General features: G+C 39.4%; 2 protein-coding genes across 2 annotated transcripts in view; one reads left to right on the top strand and one right to left on the bottom strand.

The window, feature by feature from the left end:
* The window catches only part of dynlrb1 (dynein, light chain, roadblock-type 1), a 242,234-nt gene that overhangs the window by 8,096 nt on the left and 219,141 nt on the right, over positions 1–14,997 (bottom strand). The window lies entirely within an intron of this gene.
* LOC139912301 (protein SSUH2 homolog) lies at positions 849–14,027 on the top strand. The gene is made up of 12 exons (XM_071900060.2): positions 849–964; positions 6,588–6,674; positions 7,090–7,174; positions 7,408–7,537; positions 8,651–8,711; positions 8,952–9,076; positions 9,245–9,307; positions 10,692–10,771; positions 11,334–11,426; positions 11,584–11,689; positions 12,578–12,685; positions 13,553–14,027. Exons 1-12 carry the CDS (start codon positions 940–942, stop codon positions 13,685–13,687), a joined length of 1,098 nt encoding a protein of 365 aa, XP_071756161.1. The 5' UTR covers positions 849–939; the 3' UTR covers positions 13,688–14,027.

Genomic DNA, 14,997 nt, shown 5'->3' with positions numbered 1-14,997 from the left:
CAAAAGCCCCTATCACATGATAAACTGTAAAGATCCCCTGGCAGAAATTATGCCATTGCCACAGCAAATAGCAAGCAAAGAAAAATAGAATATAAATAATAAAATTGCAAAGGAGGTTCATATAAATATCCACACTTGCTAAGTCCAATTGTCCAACAGTCAATATTACTGTAAGTAGAAATATATGAATGAAAGAATGAGAAGGTATTGATTACAGCTTTAAGAGGGTGTAAGGGTACTGAGACAAAGAAAAAAAAGAATGAAAATTAGGCAAAATTTGAAAATATACCAAAAATTAAATCATAATTTAATATGTGCAATATGCAAAATACACACAAACATGCAAAATACACACTTCTTATATATATAAAAGAAGGCTATATACAGTATATACTCAGTGTAAAAAAAATCATATATACAGGATGCTATCAAGTCTACCGTGAGCCATAGGCTACATGTAGCCTACAGAAAGTGTCTGGGTGTGTAGATGTCCATCTTCATATCAAGGACATCAATTTGATGCTATACTATAATGTATGCTGTCTATGAATTTATCTAAAAAAGACTTGGAACAGAAAACTGTTTTCCACAAATAAATAGGTGGGTGAACTGAGAGTTTAGGCGTTTACCCTCTGCTACAAAATCACTGTGTTTTGCAGTGAAAAGGACATTTTGGGGTGAAAAATGTATTTTAATTTACTACAGATTCCTCCTAAACTATATCCTTTATTTTCACTTTGGTACTTAGCATAACGCCAAAAAAAAGTAACAAAAACGTTGCAACATGTTCGTCAACAAGGCTTTTATTTTGAAAGTTATGACCGGAAGTTTAATTTAATTGTGGCTGGCTTGACGTTGGTGTTTGTAGTAGTGTGGTGGATTTCTCCACGGATCTCACTCGCTTGAAACGAAGTCTAAAGTAAAGCGAGACAGCGGAGAATGGACGAGAAAGACGAAGATCTTGGTGAGTTTAGACTCTCTGCATTCAGTGCGATGGTTCTGAACTGAAGGTGGTCCGTTTTAAACTTGGGTTTAATTTGTAATTCTGGTTAATCGTGGTTTAAAGGTTGTTCATCTGCTGCCAGTGTGAATCCATTTGGTGACGTTTATGTCATGAAAATCACTGTAATATTCCTATATGACTTACTCTTCGGATACTCATGCTGTTACACTGTTACTGTACATATCAACAAAAAGCAACAACAAAAAAATCATTGTGTATTTTATATCTGAGAGATATAAAAATGTAAAATATCTTAGGGGGCACATGCATGTTTGGATGGGTATGAAACTGGTGGACATTAATAGTACAATGTATTATTATTCTTAGTAGTAGAATCCATGCATGACACCAGTGTTTCAAAGACTCACTTTAGGTCACATGACAGCCTCTCTCTCTCTCTCTCTCTCTCTCTCTCTCTCTCTCTCTCTCTCTCTCTCTCTCTCTCTCTCTCTCTCTCTCTCTCTCTCTCTCTCTCTCTCTCTCATCCTTCCTGTCACTCCTTACTGTCACTCCATCGAAACAGAAATGCCGTGGGAGCATTTATCTTCAATACATCCATACATATTTTCACACATAGATAAAATAAAATCACTAGTGCTGAACAGAATGAAAAACAAATCCATGTAAACGCTACATCCTGGGTTCGAATCCGACCCAGGACCTTGGTCACACGTCTTCTCCCTGTCTCTCCCTCTCTCTCCTGCCTCTCTCTACTTTGATCTGTCTAATAAAGGTGAAAATGAAGAATGAAAAACTTAAACGAGGCCGATGCAGCAACAGATGTGTGAGGTAATTGGGACCAAATGCATGCTGGTCTGTCAGCAGCTAAATGCAGAAAACTTTCCCCACTGTGCTAATGTTATCTGTTATCTAATGTTATCCTGTGACATAACCACAGCAAACAGCCCAAGAATTGCATAGACAAAGGAAATGGGAAGGTAAGAATCGCTTTGTTTTACAGTGAATGTGCAGTATTTGGCAAACAAAGTGATTTGGATTCTGGTTCTGATGCTCTTCTGGTTCTGGCTGTGGTTTTGGTTTTGGTTTTGGTTTTGGTTTTGGAGCAGGAATGACTTCTGCACTCAGCTGTTTGCCGACTCTTTTATCATCCATTTGGTCCTGATTTTCTCTCTTCTCTCATTTGTAAGAGTAGTCGGCTTAACTCAAGAAACAAAACAAGGCACTCTCTTTATTTGACATGTTTCACATAAAATAATATGCAGCAGCATATTTTTTATTTGAAACATGAAAAATAAATCAAATAGCTGATATTTTCTGCTATATATAATTTTTAAATTTTACCATTTTCATGCCAAAAAACATGAGGAATGTTATTCTTATCAGGATGGAGAAGCCTCTGAAACAGCATTTAGACCATCATGGGACACTAAAACTCCACTGAGACCCAGATTAATTAAATAATTGTGTGTGTGTGTGTGTGTGTGTGTGTGTGTGTGCATGTGTGTGTGTGTATTTCTGAGCAGCCCCTCTCACTCCTCCTCAGGAGTATTTTGGATGCATTGTCCAGTTTGTCCATTCTCTCCTCATTCACTCCCTCTTTCTCTCTCTGTTTCTCTCTCTCTCTCTCTCTCTTACTCCCTTAATGAGCCTCTCTCTATCTTCCTCCCTCCCTCCCTCATGTTATTCTCACACTCCGTCCATCTCGGTCCAGATCTTTGCAGGGAAACACCTTCTCGCTGGTATTTTTATCCCGGGCCGGAGGTATTGTGTGCAGCGTGACATCATCAGCGCACTGACTCTGTTGTATTTTTATCCGCCGGGCAGCGGGAGCCTGAAGGAAACACTCAGAGGAATGGGTGCTGTTGTACCGCTGGGTGGGGTGGGGTGGGGTGGGGTCGGGGGGGTGAGAGGGCGTTCATGTAGGGCAAAATCATGACGCACTAAATAGCTGCCTCGGAAGTATCTCAATCAAGGTGCTATTGTGTATATTTCTGTCATATTACATTGTTGTAAAAACAAACATGATATTGTATGGTGTGTTGTGAGATTATTTGCGCTGCTGTTGCTACACAACCAAAGCTAGGAAAGTCAGAGTTTGACTGAAGGTTACATGCAGACGTTTGTGTACGAAACGCCAAACGTCTCAGCAAGAACAAGAAAACCCCAAAACAGACGCTTCAGCCAGCCAATCCCGCCTCCAAAACACTGAACCTTTATACAGTATTCTGTTACATCACCACACGGCCGTCTTGGTAGGACAATAACAGGTGATGTAATTGTAATCAAATGACAGCCACAGCCTATGAGCTGTGTGTATATGGTAAAGCACCATATGGGTAAGAAATGCATGTGACATCATGGGAATAGTGTGAATTGGGTTCAAGTGCTTTTTTCTTTTTTTTAAATTAAAGTCAATGGCGGTTAACGCTTTTTTCTTGCGGTTTCCAGCGCGTTTCAGCCACAAATGTCTGCATGTAGCCTCAGTTTGCAGTTACACACTGTTGAAATAAGAGAGAAACATGAATGATGAATGATGGATCTCCTTTGGGCCAATCAGTAACAAGATGCATCATCCCGCCATGTTTTTATCAAAATCAGACTGGTGGTGAAGCAGTTATGGCTTTTCAAAGTTTTTAATTCCTCCAAGTTTCCTACATACTAGATGTATGTTGCGTGTTTCGTGTCCAGTGTAGGAAGTGTCGTTCCTATACAGGAGTACGATAAGAGAATATTTCTATTTTTTTATTATATTTTTCTTTCTTTCTTCGTTTCGCCTTTGCTTGTATTTTGGATTTTGCTTGAAATTTTTGCTTTTGCTTGTAATTGTTTTAGTCCATTTATTTTATGTGAAGCACTTTGAGTGGATTCTATGTATGAATGGTGCTATAAAAATGAAATTATTATTATTATTATTATTATTATTATTATTATTATTAATAATTGGATTTACAGTGTAAGAGAGTTTTTTTAAAAACCATAAGACATAGCCACAGCACCAAAATGTATCATTCTTCTAAGTTTCAAAGAACTTTTGTTACATTATTGGGAAGTGTATTATGTTAAACGGATTAGTAGTGTAGTAGTGTATTTTTTTTTTACATTAGTGGTTTACTACATTAATGGGAAGTTATACATTAACAGTTGTAACACTTTGCCCCTGGAAGTATACAATCCAAGACTGGCCCACCGTTGTCTACGTTATAATCCCACTTGGAACAAACATTTATTCACTGTAATTCAGTTTTTGCACTGACTTAGCCCTCTGCTTCTGTCACTTATTTCTGCATAGTGCTTCTGTTGGATAAAAAACGTGCATTTCTGAACACTAAGCCTTTCAGAATTATGAAAATAATTATTGGTTTTTCATCAACACAGATGGATTGTTAAAATTACAGAATCTATTTTGAATAGATTCCAAAGAGAGTCCTAGCATCATGAAACATACTTAACACACAGAGAACCACGGAAACTCAATTAAGTAGTCACTCAAGTTCTTATTTGTAAATCCTCAGAACACATTTCACATCTCTTCACGTCCAAAAATATTTTTTTGAAGCAGCAGTACAGACCTAGAAGATTCTTCTTTGTGTAGTACATGTGGGACGGTCGGACCACAACAGCCACACATTTAGTTTCTAGCCTCCATCAGTGCTCCAGGGATCCAGTTTTTGTCTACATCTCAACATATTGAACATATTAAGTAAAAAACTGATATGGTTTCATTCCAACATACCACATATCTGTATTGAAAAAAAAAAACATTGCTACCTGAGATTTTTTGTTTAGTATTTCAAAAATACAAATAACTACGTCCTTTAAAAGGCTTCTGTTTTGCAAGTAACAACCACAAGACAGCTAATCAACAGGAGTCAATAGCTTTACTTTTATGCTATCAATCATTTTGCCAGAGTACATGGTCCCTTTTCACAGTGGTAGATACTGTACCTCATTGTGGAAAGTCCTAAGCCTTTAAGGTGTGCTCTGTTTACAGAAGTCATGTGGCAGTAAAAAAAACAAACAAAGGACACACACATACACACACCTACTTCACACATGCATACAGGGCCTGGATCCAACAGTATTTGCAGTATAATTCTTCTAGTTTGTTTTAACCTGCGTGGAGCACCAGATGGGTGGAGTTTACTGCATCAGTTAAGAAAGTGTCAGCTACATTGTAAATCTCAGAAAACTAGACTGCATCGACTTTCGAATGGTTTACACCCCCTGCCACTCATGATAATAATAATAATACACTTTATAGAGGGCCCTTCAAAAAAGTGCTTTACATAGAAAACACATTGACACACAGTGATTATATCATCACACACACACACACACACACACAAACACCATGGTTATTCTTTCCTTATGACGTTTCACTAACTTCATTCCTTAAACCCTAATTCTAACCCTTACTCAATCCTAAACCTAATCCCAATTCTAATTTTAATCCTAAACCAAAGTCCTAACCTTAATCTAGAAGACATGAGGACACACACACACACACACACACAAAGTTTGTATGACTCCGACCCATGCAGTCATCTAGTCCAGTACCAGTTTGGCAGGTTCTAGTCAAGGCAAAGCAAACAGAATGCTGTGTTTTTTTATCCGCTTTACAGATTCAAAGTTCAAAGTAGTTTGCAATTGAATCCTTCCTTTGCAGTGGAAGAGGTGGATGTGAGTATCGTTTTGATTTAGAAAGTGCTTTACTGCAGGCTTGATGATATGTGGCTGCACTTTTACTCCGTCGTCAAAGATAATTGTTTAGAAAAATCAGGTTTTGCTCTTTTATCAGTCGTTAGAAGTCCCAGATCTTTTAGGGTTAGGGAGGGTGTTTTGCAAAAGAGGAGAGGAGCGTCTGTTGCTGCGGGCTGCAGCCGGTTTCCTGAAGCCCCTCCTAGAGAAATGCCTCCGCTCTTCCTGTCACACAGACAGAAAAACTGTCCAGCGCTTCTGAGCCTGCAGATCCTCTTCTTTTATGGTGTTATGACATCAAAACAGATTTAACATAGAAGGAAACAGTGAAGTTTAATTGAAGATTAAACTTTATCCCAACATCACACAGAAAGAAATACAGAAAGAAAGAGATTGGTGGTGTTAGAGGAGGGGAAAAGAGAGGAAGCATGAGAGAAAGGAAGAGAAAGTCCTGTAGGATTAATTTAAACCAGGTTATTTTCTTTAGACCTGATTCTAAGGAAAGAGAGAAAGTAAGGGAAGAATGGAAAAAGAAAGAACAGGAATACCTCATGTTTTCATTTCATCTGATATCTTTAGGGGCGTTTGATTAATGAGATGGAGAGAAACAATAGAATGGAAGCGATATAATGGGGGGAAAATAAGAGGAAAAAAGAAATCTCCTGAGAAAGAGGGAGTAGCATTTATAAGTGGGGTTTTTTCAACTGCAGAGACTGTTACAGGTTTTAAGAAACTTTTAAAAACCCATTTTCATAAGCACTTTACTTTGTAGTGTTTCTATTTGTCACTTTGTGTCTTTTTGTTTTGTTCTGTATTTTATTGTTTTTCTCTCACATTCTTTGATTTTCACCTGTCCAGCACCCTGTTTACTTCTAAGTTTACTTTAATACTCACTACTTAACTGTTTTTGATGTCTTCTCTCCAGATGCGTTTGATCCTAACATACCAGAGGAAGGACCTTCAGCTCCCCCTCCTGGCTGGCTGGATGATGTACATGGATACAAAGGAGGAGGCAAGAGTCTTCTTCTCTCCTCTTCTCTGCGCTTCTCCTCTCTTTTCTTCTCTTCTTTCTCTTCTCCTCTCCTCTTCTCTCCTCTTTTATCTTATCTTCTCTCCTCTTCTCTTCTTTCCTCTTCTCTTCTTTCCTCTTCTCTCTTCTTCCCTCTTCTCTTCTTCTCTTCCTCTTCTTTCTTCTTCTCTTCTCGTCTTCATTTTCTTTTCTCCGCTCTTTTCCTCTTTCATACTTATCTACCCCTCCTCTCCTCTCATCATCTTCATTTCTCCTCTTCACTCTTTTTATGTACCATATCATGTCAAACTGCATAGCTTCTTTGTCTCCTCTTTCCTTTTCTTCTCAGCTAAAGGTTGAAACTCTGTGTGTATGTGTGTGTGTGTGTGTGCGTGTGCACATGTGTGTGTGTCTGCAGATGGAGATAACCCGTTGTACCCACCTCCCCCTGCCTACACCCCCCAGCCTGAGCTAGACAGGAACACTTCGGTGCCCAATGTCAGGTAATACACACACACACACACACACACACACACACAAGATCACACTTTAACCTATTATCCAATTTGTTATCTTTGTTTGCAGATGATTCTTTGGTTTTTGTAAAAGTATCTCACGTCTGAAGATTTGAGACACAAAAATAGCTATGCATACAATTTATACACTTTCCTACTTTAGTGTATTTGTACATGTATATATAGGGGTGTGTATGTGTGTGTGTGTGTGTGCTCCTCAGGGTCCCCACAGTGTCGGAGGATGTGGCCAGAGACGCCCTGCTGAAGTTTGTGGAGTCCAAATGGACGTACAGCTCCAAACCTGCCAGGAACCTCACCTTCAAAGACCTGAAACCCATCACTGTGTACAGGGTACGACCTGGAGGGAGGGAGGGAGGGAGGGATGGAAGGATGGAGGGAGGGAGGGATGGAAGGATGGAGGGAGGGAGGGAGGGAGAGGGGGAGGGAGGGAGAGAGGGAGGGATGGATGTGTTATATGTTATAAATGTCGGAGCAAGTTTTTCAGAGTGCAAGTTAGTAAGCTAACTTGAATGGCAAGGACCTCTGGTGAAAATAAAAATAAAAATAAATATACATATTTTTTAATTCATTCATAGCCATGGCATTCATGATCAATGGCTGGTCATTTTTTCAGTTAGTAGAGCGCTAGACTTCCTCCTCTCTTACCTCTTGTCTATTTCACTGGGCTTCATTCTAACTAACCCAGAAAAACGGTGGTTCTTTGGCTCCGCCCACTGAGGTTTAACTCAACCAATGAGATTATTCCTGCCTCCAGAGCAGCTTTGCCTCTGAGAAATATTTGTAACTAAAGGTGCCGTCACATGCGAAGAGCAGATAAAAAAACATAATTTCCGGTTGCGAAGCGGTTTGCCCCTTCACATTCACACAGAGTTCACATGGTGAACTCTGTGTGAATGTGACATGCAAATTCTGCGACATGCAAATTCTGCAAATTTGCATGTCGACCTCTGAAGAAAAACAACATGGAGGAGTCTGTAATCGTGGCAGTGGTCCCAACATCCAGTTTCAACTCCGCTGTAGCAAAATAGCAAAATGCTGAGAACAAAATAAGCGAAGAAGAGGTGTAGTGTGGCTTGCAGTCAGTCATGAAGCAAGACTAGATGATACATTTATGTGCGTAATGATTTGATCGACTGATTTGATTTGAGTTATTATTATTATAGTGAACTAGTTACTCGCCATGATAATGCTAGCTAGCCAGTGCCAATGTTACAGTTGAGCACTTCATTTAAAAGGTGCAAAAGTGTTGTGACCAACCTCTCAGTCCACATCTCTCTGATCCAAAAATCATACACACAAACACAAAGTTCAGATGTGACTGGGAATTCCACTGGTCTGACTGTGTGGAAGAAGAAGAAGTTGTGTGTGGTGGACGGTGCAGTGAGTCCAAAGCGCTCACATCCCTCCAGTGACTTTCTGACTCGCTGCCTCTTCCTCCTGCAGTATCGACTGGAGACCTACGCCGAGACCAGAGCCAGCGCCTGGGAGTTTGAATCCTTCAATGGTAAATCTTAATAATAATAATAACAACAACCTTTATTTGTATAGCACCTTTCATACACAACATACAACTCAAAGTACTTTACATCAATAGAAGGCAAATTTAACACTGAGCCAACAAAATACTGACATACTGGTAAATATAAATTTGTGATTAACATATTTGAGACCAAACTCTCTATCTCTTATTGTCCCAATACTTCCATTTTATTTTAACCTTTTTTAATCACATTATTCTCAACAGGACAGCCGGTTGATGGGCCTCAGTACGGTGCGAGCCCGCCACCATGGGACGTCCCGGTGTGGAAGCCCCAGATGTTCACTGACAGGGTGGAGAAGGTCCGCGTGCCACACTCCTCCTTTGTAAAGGTACAGTACATCAAATGTACTCTTTTATTTAGCTGTAGAAAGGTCTGGGTGTGGACGTTACGAGCTGTTCAAAAAATACACATTAGATGATCAAGGATGTGATTTAGGCTTTATTGTATTGTCCTTATCAAACTAACATGCGTGTGTGTGTGTGTGTGTGTGTTTCAGCTGTGTCACAAGTGCAACGGATGTGGCAGAACTCGCTGCACCCACTGTCATGGTAAAGGCAAGGTGAGATAGAAACTCTATCTTTTTTTTTATGATTATTTTTAAGGCATTTCTGCTTTTTTTTTAGATAGTTGAGAAAGACAGGAAGGATGAGAGAGAGTTTGTGATTTGGATTTGATCCCCTGATATTGCAAGAACACAATTAGCCCACTGAGGCTCCATGTTCTCAAATTATGTCTCTACAGTTGCTTTGTACATACAGTATGTAATGGGAATTATAGGTCAATTAAAGCTGCACCATGCAACTTTGCACTTTGGCGGCCCCAAGTGGCAGAGAGGGATAATATTTGAATTTTTGAGAGTTTGAAAGACTTCATCACTCAGAAATCATGTAACATGACATCAGTGAACTGCACACTCCTTGGACCCTAAATTTCTTTGTGTTAGTGGCTTGTGGGGGTGAAAAAAAATGTTTTCACAGCAGGTTCAGCCATCTTTGTTGAGTCCAGCTTTCTAGATTTGTCACTTTTTTGTGTGAAGATGTTACGCTAGTGACCATACCTGACACCAGCAGGGTTATTAAAGTTGTGTATTTTTCATTCGTTTTCTTTTTTTAAAATATACTTTTCGATTTTTATTTTAATTTCAGTTTAGTTTTAGTCAGTTTTCAGTGTGGGTTTGGATTTAGTTTAAATTTTATTTTATTTTTATTTTTTACAAATACTCAGTTTTAGTTCAGTTGTTTAGATTCAGTTCTAGTTTTACTACATTTTGCGGTTGCTTGGTACTTCAAAATGTGAATGTTTATTTAGTTAGGTTATTATATTGCAAATACCTGTTATTTTTTGGAGGCATTTTCAATCTTTATTTACTGCTTTAATTGTCTGTTGTATGTCAGATTTTACAAAGACCCTTTTACTTTTGCTACTACACGCTACAGAAAGTGATCGCTCCTTCCTCTTTTTTCCGTGAAGAAGTCAAATTGGATTGGTTGGTCTGGATTTAGGACCAGACTGAGTGAAAATGTCAGAGTGATGGACATTACAAAATAAAGTTAACATTCCTTACAGTTCTTCCTGTGAGAATCCCAGATAGAGTTATTTTATTTGCCTTTGGCAAGCAGCTGTCAGAGTGTTAACAAAACTACATTTCTGTTGAGGTGATCTTGCTGCTCTCAATGTGAATTAAGCGATAGCCTGGAAAAAAAAAAAGTAGCTTCCTCAACACTGACTGTAGCTCTGAGTGCTAAAACCATGCTGAGCTCTCAGAAAAAAACATAAACTGAAAATAAGAAGGAGCAGAAGCCAGTGCTGCAACACCGGACCTGAACGCTCCTCTCTGTGTTGCAGAAGCGTTGTACGTTTTGCCACGGTCACAAGAGGTGACAGGAGAGTCCGTCTGCCTTTTCTTTCTGTCCGTCTGAATGTTCCTCTCTTCCGTCTTGCAGAAGCGCTGTATACACTGTCACGGCAACGGGCGCTCCAGGAACAAACGCTGCTCTTCTTGTGGCGGGAGAGGCCGGAAGAGGTGAGAGAGCCGAGCCGTCGACACAAACAACAACGTCCGTACAATAGGCTCATCTTAGGAAAATTATGCACCTTTGATTGCTGCTTTACCTATCACTGTGCCAAAATCAGATAAAACTACAAAAACTACTTTGGTTAAGGTTAAAGTAAGGTAAAGTTTTGGCCATGGTTAAATAAGAAAAACTTGTGGTGGATGGGTGGATGAGTTTGCCTTCAGTGCCGGTGACCGGAGTTCAGTTCCCAGCTTGAATTAAGGACTGAGGTGAATTTTTTAATTTTTAGTGAAAGTTTTTCCTATTTAACCATGACCAAAGCCTTTCCCACACCTTAACCAAGTTGTCTAAACTTGCCTAAACTGAACCAATTCATGTTATTGTCATAGAATCCAGTTTGTGGAGGAGGAATGTAATGTTCATATAATTCGTGTCCACAGCACGACAATCTGCGTTTCAGAGATCGTGCTCATTTCACAACTTTTTATGAGCTCTTGTTCTTTCAGTAATATAAGAGCAGCCATCATTCTGCCTCTGTTCTCTGTCTCTGTCCCTCCCTCCCTCCTCTAGGTGTTCTTCCTGTCATGGTCATGGATACAAGACCTGCTCTGTTTGCCATGGCAGCCAAAACCTGATGCATTTCATCCAGCTCACTGTTACATGGTATGTCAAAACCCCACAGACACGCACACACACACACACACACACATTCACATTCAAAATCTGTGACTGAATCTCTTTTCCTGCCCCCCTCTCTTTCTCTGTGTTTCTATGTCCGTCTTGTGTGTGTGTGTGTGTGTGTGTGTGTGTGTGTGTGTAGGAAGAACAATATATCTAACTTCATCCCAGACCGCCAGCCTGATTTCCCTGACAAGAAGTTTGAGAAGGTGACAGGAGACCCTTTCTTCATCGATGAGAATGTGCTGGTAAAAAAAAACCCAAACAGTTTTATCACCTTGTATTACATGCAACAAACCTCACCTTTTACACTGAATCTTCCATTTTTTTTTGTCTGCATCTGTTATTTTGACAAAGAGGGGTAATACTTGCCTGTTTCACTGAGATGCCAATCACATAAAAAGTATCATGCTGCCATTTGTTTCAAGTTCAAAGTTTTGATTGAAAAATAAAATCTGAGTCACAGTGTAACTATTAAAAATTCAGGACGTTTGCCATGGTTTACCCATTGAACTACACAGGTAATTGAACCCCTAACCCTGGCAGGGTTAACACTTAAAGGGAAATGCCACCCATTTTAAAACATTTACATTATGTCATTCCTGTGCCACACTGCAGTTCAGTCAGTACTTGTGAACATGCACCACTCTTTCATAAAGCTAGAAACTGGAGAACTGACCCTCAAATTTGTGATGCCGCTGGGAAATGTGGCTCTGCTCCATAGACAATGAATGGGACACTGACTTTATTGAAGTTTTTTGTGTGAGTTCTTGCACCCGAATGAGGTTTAAATTCTGGTTCATGCCTTCATTTTGATGTGAAAACATGGCATCTTATGGCTCCACAAAGTCAGAAACCATTTTCTATGGGTTCCCTCTCTGATTTCTTGCTTTAGGAAGGAGTGCTATAAGTTCACAAACATTGACTGAACTGTCGTGGGACACAGAAATAACGTGAATTCTTAAAATGGGTGGAATTCCCCTTTAAGGACCACTTTTTCTGTTCCCTCTCCTCTTTTTTGTCATCTACTCTTGTCATCTGTCCTCTCCTAACCTCACCAAAACTAAACTAAACGGGTATATGAAATGACAGTAGCTACTTCGGGTGTGTTTGATTTCCCCTCCGTCTCCTCCCAGGTGTACCCCATCCAGGGTTTCCCAGACCAGGAGATCTGCGATGTGTCCAGGAGACTGATTGATGAACACTTAAGTCGCTTCAGCAGCACCGGACGCATCCTGCAACAGGTATGACACACTCACTCATACACACAAACGCGTACACACGCAACGCAGCGCTGCAAAAAAAAAAAACACGTCGTATTTTGAGATGTAGTTTCATACGTTGACCACTAGATGTCAGTGTCCCTCTTCAATTACAATCCATTCAGAACTCATGTACATAAATGGAGCCAGTGAGTTAAAAGCAGTCTTTATACCTATGCAGTTTGAATACATCATAGTTTTATACATATTAAGGATGAAAAAGAGGTTACACCACTCAAAAACATCAGAAGGATTCGTTTTCTATGGAGGAAACAGTCCAAATACCAGCTTCAAATCATTAAAAAGACTTAGGAGAAAGTTACACAATACAGAAACACAAAAGAATGAATAAAGCAGAAATAAATTGACTTTTTAGCTTTGCAGAATGTCCTGATTGATAAACATGTGCAATTTGTTTCTGTTCATGTGTTCACTTCCATGCCGCTGGGTGGTTTGTTATTTTCCTCTTGTTAGTTGATTTTTACACCTAAGCCCAGCCTTAACAGCACCGGAGCCCTTAAACCTTTACCCTGAAAAAAGTAGAATTTTGTAGAAAAAGTAGAAGAAGAATTTTGTTCCAAAATGAGATACAGTATATCTACCTTTTGAAAAAGTGACGCCTACAATACTCTTACAAAATGACTAATTGTGCTTCCTTTTAAAAAGCATAGTAGGTCACTAAAATCTGTTTTGACAACTCATTTACAGACTAGATCTTCTGTATTTTAGTGATATTGAGTGATGAAGTTCAGTTTTTCCTCCCTAACTGGATATATATCATGTTGGAAACAAGCTCTTCAGTTAGTGAGTGACACTGACATCACGCCTGCCTGTTGTCCCCCTCCGCAGCGGCAGACCATCGAGCTGGTGCCGCTCACACACGCACATTACTCCTACAACGGAAAAGACTATGGCTACTACGTCTATGGAGTGGAGAACAAAGTCTTCACTTCCAAATACCCGTCTGCATGTACGGTTTTATAAACAACAGGCACTTCTGTTGGGCTGCTGACCAGAAGACCACAAGTGAGATTTATGTACAGTGAATGAACAAGGAGAAGGGCAGGTAGGGGTAGATAAGTTGTTTTGTTTTTTAGTTGTGTATTTTGTTTGTTTTTTTTACCCACCAAAGTCTAACATAGGGGTGCATACCAGGCTTGGGGCAATTCAGAAATTGAATTGAGAATGCATGGATTTGGAGTGTGAGTGTGAATGTCACCCAGCTGTCAGGAAACAGAATGTGAATTGAATTGGAATGGCAGTAAACAGAATAGAATTCCATGAAATTCCATGAAATTCCACTTCTAAGAGAGTTTGTCTCGACTCGCTAAACATTATAAATCAAACATTATGAATCAAATAAAAGACAGTCAAATCAAATACATTCAGTCATAATGTATGAATTACTGTTACATGTTCTGCATCAAATACCAGCTGGAAAGTTCCTTTAACATTTCATGATATTCAACACTATAGGTGTAATCTCAGATATGTGGTGAGAAAACAAAACATGGAATTTCACAGAAATTCATTGCATTAAATTCAACTTCCTGAAATTCCAATTCAAGTCCAATTCTGTTTCTTGTAGGTTTTTTCAAAGTTCAATGAGTTTGTTCATGAATTGACCCAAAATCCTGATGCATACATTACTAGCAAGCTAACAAGATGAAGTCACTGCCCATCACTCCATCATCTTCTTGTATCAATGTATGTCTTCAATGTATCCCACATGAATAGAGAGCAGTGGCATGACATTTTTCATTTTGAGTGTCAGTAGATTGGTGTTAGAGTGTTGATACTTTCTTTTAAAGCTTTAGAGGAAAAGAAATATGGCTGAATCATGTATGATAAGTAGCGTGTGCACAACAGTATAATCCAGTATAATCTAGCAGACCATGTGTGTCAGTGTCTGGTAACATGTAGTTCTACCTCTGTTCATCTCTTCAAGACCAACTGCCAATTTTTGCCACTTTGCGTTTCAGGTGCTTTTACTGACCGCTGCCTCACTTTTGGGCTTTTGTCCTAAAGGCCTTTAAATCTCATGTAGTAGACCAGTGGTTCTCAACGTGGGGTCCAGGGACCACCAGGGGTCCCCAGCAAATTGATGAATTGTTAAACTTCACCATTATTTCATTTACAAGAAGTTAACATAATTAGAGAATGTAGAAGAATGACTGTTTTGGTCATAGTTTCACTGTTATCTCTCTATCTACAATACAGATGTTTCTGGACAAAATCATATCTAACAATAAAAATATTCTCAGATTTGGGTCCGAGAGAAAAAATCTCATCAA

Source organism: Centroberyx gerrardi, chromosome 5 (genome assembly GCF_048128805.1).
Source record: "Centroberyx gerrardi isolate f3 chromosome 5, fCenGer3.hap1.cur.20231027, whole genome shotgun sequence".
Taxonomy (NCBI): Eukaryota; Metazoa; Chordata; class Actinopteri; order Beryciformes; family Berycidae; genus Centroberyx; species Centroberyx gerrardi.
The sequence above is the reverse complement of the archived record's forward strand: the minus strand, read 5'-3'. Positions and strand labels throughout refer to the sequence as shown.